The following is a 6000-nucleotide window of genomic DNA, read 5'->3' on the forward strand; positions in this document are numbered from 1 at the left end:
AAAAAAAAAAAGAAGTTATTCAGTCCTGAAAGACCTTACGTTGTTATAATGACCCCGTGAGTGTGTGTGTGTGTGTGTGTGTGTGTGTGTGTATGTATGTATAGACATATATATGAATATATATGTATGTATATAAACTGTCCAGAGTAGAAGTAATCTACAGGGCCAGAAAGTAAGGAAGTCAGTGGTATCTGGACAGAGGGGTGAGGATGGGGAGAGAAAGATCTGGGGGTGATGAGAAAGAATTTCCTAAAACCCATTTTGGTGGTGGCTGTGCCCCAGTGAACTCACTGGAAACTCCCAGACAATTCTGGTGACATGGTAACCTGTCAGGCATGCAGGCTACAGCTCAATAAAGCTGGGTCATTGAGTTGTTTCCATTTCTCCAGTCCTCAAGTCAAAAATTTTCATCATTTTTCATAAAAACCTTCCTTCAGCCATCTGAGTTGGTTGTATTGTGCCATTAGGCCCCTTCTTTGAAATGTACACACAAGTGTGAAATGCTGAAGTTGCACATTTGTAATTTCTCTTAGAATAACTCAGTGTGTTGAGGCGGGGAGTAGTGTCAGATATTCAGATGTTCTAGCTCCCGAGGCTGACGATGGGTCAACACACAGGGTCATTACATTCTCCTTTCTACATTCATTAAAACTTCAATTTTTTTTTCATAATGAAATGTTAAAAGTAGAAGGATCACTTTTATGAAATCTCTTAATCTCTGTTTCTCTGTCTCTGTCTGTCTGTCTGACTGTCTCTCTCTCTCCCCCTCTCTCTCTCCCTCTTTTAATACACACACTGAAATTTTTATACATGAAAGTACAATGATGTAATACTGAGATTTTCAAAATAACATGGCTATTTTAATCTGCCAAATGGACCAGGAGCACAAAGGACTTAATTCCTGCGTGACATTCCTTGCTCTGGGGTCTATCAGGACACATGGGACCAGTGGCTGAGCCTAGGAGGGGTGCAGATGAGACCACCATTCCAGAGGCTGGGGAGGGGGGCTGTGGTTGTGTTATACACTGTCTGTATAAGCCTACTGCTTCTCCTAATACAGGATTGCTTTTAAATAGAGCTCTCTCACCTACATGAGTTTAAAACACAGTACAAGTGTGGTATTTTTCTTCCTAAAACACCAAGAGAATGGATGGTATCTACTGACAGCTGCTTAAACCCTTACACTCTGCTGTTCTGAAGATGCAGTTAATATTCACTGGTCCTGTTGACGACCTGCAAGTTCTGAAGTTGACCTTAGGAACAGGTCACACATACACAAAGAATGAACGGCAGTTCCAGGTCTGAGTACTGACCTGGGGACATAAGCATAGGATAGACTATGGCTTACAGAAGTGACCCATTCAAGTCCAAATCCTAGATTCCTTCTTGGGTCTGATTGGCTTGTGCCTGAGGGCAAGGCCAGCCAGTGGCAAGCCCAGGTACCATCCTGCGCATTCCAGTTTACCATCCTGCCTGCGTATTCCGGTTCGTGAGCTTTGCTTTCCTTCTCATCAAATCCCACTGTGGCTTCATTGACATCTAAGTGTATTTACTTACCTTGGAAAGAATCCACAATTGCAAACCAATTTCAGACTTTAATTTTAGAGAAAAGCAAATACATTGTGTGTGTGTGTGTGTGTGTGTGTGTGTGTGTGTGTGTGTGTGTGTGTTGTGTGAATAGTTTTTAGTATGTCTGTATGTATGTGGTGGCAGAGAACGACACTGGGTACGCTCTCCACCTTATCTTATTTTTAGAGACTGGGTGTCTTATCCGTTTGGTTAGCCTGACTAGCCAATGAACTTCAAAGATCCACTGCATCCATCTTCTTCCGACCCCACCCCAGGCACTGGGGTCCAGGCACCCCTCTCCCCAAACCCAGCTGTTTGGGTGGGTTCCAGGGATCCACACCCAGGCCCCCACATTTACACAGCACACATTTTACTGAGTGGGTCATCTCCCTAGCACCTCCCACAAACATTTTTTTTTAATAAACTAGCTATCTTGAGAGAACATGGATTATGATTTTACAAAAAGTAAATCCATAAAATACAAACAAGATTCTAACCCGGGGTACTTAAGAAATGCAGCAGCCATTTGAATGACAAGCCTGGCAGGAGGCAGGGGAGGCACTATTCTCAATCGACACCCTACACTTCAGAGTATTCCAGAATGCTCACAAAGATAGCAGCAGAGTTCAGGGTCAGAACAATAGAGTGGAACTCTCTTTACCTAATACTTAAGTTCTGGACTTCACTTTCTATAGCACAATAGGATTGAGGTCCCAACAGAACCATTTAGCAAAGGTCTTTAGAGGAAGTAGAGATTGATACCAGGTACTACAAAATTCTGGGTTAGGCCAGAAAAACGTTATGTTCTTAATGTTCCCACTTGAACAATTACACTAGGTTCAATATGTTCTCGTACTTTAATAAAAAAAAAAATTGGTCTTGACTCTGGGTATGTTTTAACCAGTAGAGCACAAACTGTGGGCTCACTGAAGATCATAGAAAAAGCTATAGACACTGTAGGGCTTTTATAGAAAGGTCATTTGCCGTTCTCATCCTCCACAGTCCTTGCACAAGGACCTGCTTCCAAGTCTCCAGGCCCCTGGCAAACCTCAAGGGGTTATGGATGCCTTAAAAGTTGTGACACCGTTCGGAGGCAGGGATGAGTAGCCATCCATCCAGTCTACAAATGCTTGCTCACTGGCAACCACTTTTCTCAGAGGCCGGGCTTCCCTATGCCCCATTGGCCAAGGAGGCGGGGCCAGGCGCCAGGGTAGGACAGACATCCCCAGCTAGCTGCGCCAACTTCTGGAGTTCTGGGGTGTGCATCCGTAATGACAGGTTCTGTTTCTTGAGCATCCACTTCTGCAGAGCAGCTTTGGTGACTCCAGGAACCCACCCAGGGTCTGAGCCCTTCTTTAATGACCAGGTATAAGTCATCAGTCACAGGCAACCTCCTATTACCTCGGAGCTCCTCAGGGTTCAGTCATCCAACTCCAGATAATCTTTCATTTATCCTTGTCTTAATGAAGAATAAAAACAAGTCAACCAACCCTCCCCCCTTCACTCTGTCACTCTGTCCATTCCAGAAGTACCCCACCCTGTACGGGTACTGTTGATGTGTCAGTGAGGAAAACCTATCAAAACCCCTGTCCTCCCGGAGTTTGCTTTGCCAATGCAGTATTCAGTGGCCACAAAAAGTTTCAAATTCTTTTTCGCCCATCCTCATGTGAGTCTCTCAGGAGCTTGATACCGTGCTTAATGTTAACTTGACGGAAACAAAATCCTTAACGTGTAAGGGACAGACACTGGCCAGGTGCAATCCAATTCTCCCTTCAACTTGACTGTCTCCCGACACTAACCTCCCACACCCCACCCCCACTTATTGTCGCCTACACTTCAGGTGGCTTTAGGGTCCCCGCTCCCCCAATAGAGGTCAAACAAAAACAATGGAAGGGACCGTCCACAACACACTGCCGCGAGGGTGGGCCCCGCAGAGAGGTACTCTCGGTACTCACCGAGGAGCCAGCCCAGAATGGGCACGAGTTCTTCACCTGCGGCGAGCTGCTCAGCGACAGCGCCCCGAAGCTGAGCGCCACCATGCAGCAGCCCAGGATCAGCTGCAGGAGCCCGAGCGACAGCAGCGGGCGCGCGGGCAGCAGCGCGGAGCCTGGCGCGGCGGGGCGGCGGGACGCGAGCGCCGGCGGCGGGGCCAGCACGGCGGCGGGGGCGCAGCGGGGCCGGGCTGGAGGCTGCAGAGCACCCCGGGGCCAGCGCGGCCGCAGCGGGGGCAGCGGCGGCTCCTGAGCGGCGGCGGCGGTGGCGGCGCCAGGACCCCCGGCCTGAGGTCCGCCCGACAGCCCCGCCACCGGGCAGCAGGAGCCCGGGAGCACCACCGGCAGAGACATGGGCGCGCGGCGGGCGGGCGGCGCAGCCGAGCGGAGGGCGCCGCGCACCGGGCACCCGCGCCGGCGCCGCGCAGGACGGACTGCGCACGGCCCAACCACTTGCTGCCGCGGCCAGCGCCGGCCGCGCCCACGTGCCCCGCGGGGCCCGCCCCCCGCCGTCCCCTCTCGGTCACCCACGGTGACAAGTGCGCCGTTGCCTTGGGGTCACCGGGAAAAGTGTCCAGGGACGGCGGGAACCATGCAGCTAGCGGCTCAACCGTTGTCAGAGTCTGTCTGCAACCGCGGCGCCAAGGGACCCGTGGTGGACCCAGGTCCCTTGAGCTGGCAACCTTTAAATAGGAAAGGAGTCCCTTGTGGTTCTCCTCCTCCACCACGCCCGGAGGAGGGGCTGTGGGCGACCCGACGGGAAAAGGTCCTAGCCCGGAAAGAGGACACTCACTGGACGTTACCGCCCGGGAATGCAATCTGCATCTATGGCTTCTATGGAGAGTTCCCGGCTCTGTCGGTGCAGCTCTGCCGGGAGGGAACAGAGTGCTTTCCCAGCACCAGAGTGGGAACAATAGTGGCCAGGCCAGGTTACCTTGGGAGACACTAGTCAGCAATCACAATGGAAGAGCCCAGGGCGGCCCTGTGCAGTTGGCAGGGGTCACAAGCTCCATCCTTTTAGCTTTGACCGGGAGCTAATTGGCATCACATGATAGAACACAGGCTCCCAAACTTCGCAGGAAATGGTCTAATGAAATCTTAATCTGCCTTGGTAATTTATAATATATGTATCGAACTTTGAGGGGAAAAAAAGCAATTATTCGCCTTTGCACAAAAGTTTCCCCTAATAGAATGTCTAGACGGCTCATGTATCATAGGTAAGAGGGTGATCATGAACTTCTTTTCCAGGTAAGGACAAGAGCAGTGTCGGTTTGCAGCCAGTTGTAGCCCTTGAAAGCTTGGCTTATTGGAAAGGTGAAGGAATCTAATGCCCTCCTGTTGAGTAAAAAGAGAAAAGCAGGTTTGGCCGTGTGTTCTGCTTGCGAAGGCTGTATTGATGCTGAACATTATGTCCCACAATGTGATGTATTAGACATGTGCGGGTGTTTACATACACACTTTTAAAATCATTAAACCACCATGTTTAATAGTACCTGTGACTTCTTTTCTGACTGCTCCCAGGAATAAATGTCAAGGTTGGGGGCAGGGTGTAGTTTGGCTTTTGTTTTGTTTTTAAATGAACACTGAAAATCTGATGTCCCGTGTACTTAAGAACAAAACCTACAATAGATGCTCTTAAATTGCAGGTGAAGACGAGTTTCATCCCTTCAGTGCTGTGATTATAACTTTTATTTTAAACACAAGCTTAAAAGTATTTAATTCTTAAGGCTGGATGACACCCTGCAATACAGTGTGTCTACTTGAGTGTTCAGACATTCTCTCAGCTAAATAAATCTATTTATTCTATTGGCCAGAGCCTGACACCTGAACCATGCCATTAAAAATGCATTCCTTGTGTCTAAGAATGTTTGCATTAGAAGTCAGGATACCCGCTTTCCCTTGGGGATATTTATGAGTAGGATGAGGTTGGGGGAGGTGTGGGTGACAATCTACTTTTCAATGCCAGTGCTAATTACACAGCAAGGGTTACTCTGATAATCTATATGGTTACACTTAGGGTCTTTCTGCTTCTCCGTATTTTTATACTTAAGGATCTTCCTAAAAGACTTCAAATGCCCAAAGCTTTTAGGTGTTATCTCTATGTAGAAACACAAAGTAGCAAAGACAAGTAAAAATCCATAGGGGGTCTTAATCTACCAGATCTACACATTAGAAGGTCACAGGACCTCCCTGGAAACTCCTACTTAAGGGAACTTATTGTTCTGTTTCTCTCCCCCACCCCAACTCTTTTGTTGTTATCGACCTGTATACGGCTGTGAATGTCTTGTTCCTGTTTTCAGAAGCACAAGTCTAGATAAATTGCCCCACCCTTTAAAGTTGCAGCAATTATTGTCCTCTGGTATTTGTGCTTAAGATTCTTGTAACCAGAGCTCGACTGTTCAGACTTCACACCACCACCTGCTTAAGTATTCGGTCATAC

General features: G+C 48.5%; 1 protein-coding gene across 4 annotated transcripts in view; it reads right to left on the reverse strand.

The window, feature by feature from the left end:
• The window catches only part of Fam189a2 (family with sequence similarity 189, member A2), a 58687-nt gene extending 54274 nt beyond the window's left edge, over positions 1-4413 (reverse strand). For 3 of the 4 annotated variants that reach the window (XR_386486.4, XR_001782594.2, XM_006527156.4), the window contains exon 1: positions 3525-4413. Coding sequence is in view for 2 of the 4 variants with exons in the window: in XM_006527156.4 (XP_006527219.1) it covers positions 3525-3914 (390 nt within the window). In the remaining 2 variants the exon portion in view is untranslated. The remainder of the gene's footprint in view (positions 1-3524) is intronic. The other variant, NM_001114174.1, reaches the window with a different exon arrangement.
• Positions 4414-6000: the final 1587 nt, after the last annotated feature.

The sequence above is a fragment of the Mus musculus genome, chromosome 19 (genome assembly GCF_000001635.26).
Source record: "Mus musculus strain C57BL/6J chromosome 19, GRCm38.p6 C57BL/6J".
Taxonomy (NCBI): domain Eukaryota; kingdom Metazoa; phylum Chordata; class Mammalia; order Rodentia; family Muridae; genus Mus; species Mus musculus.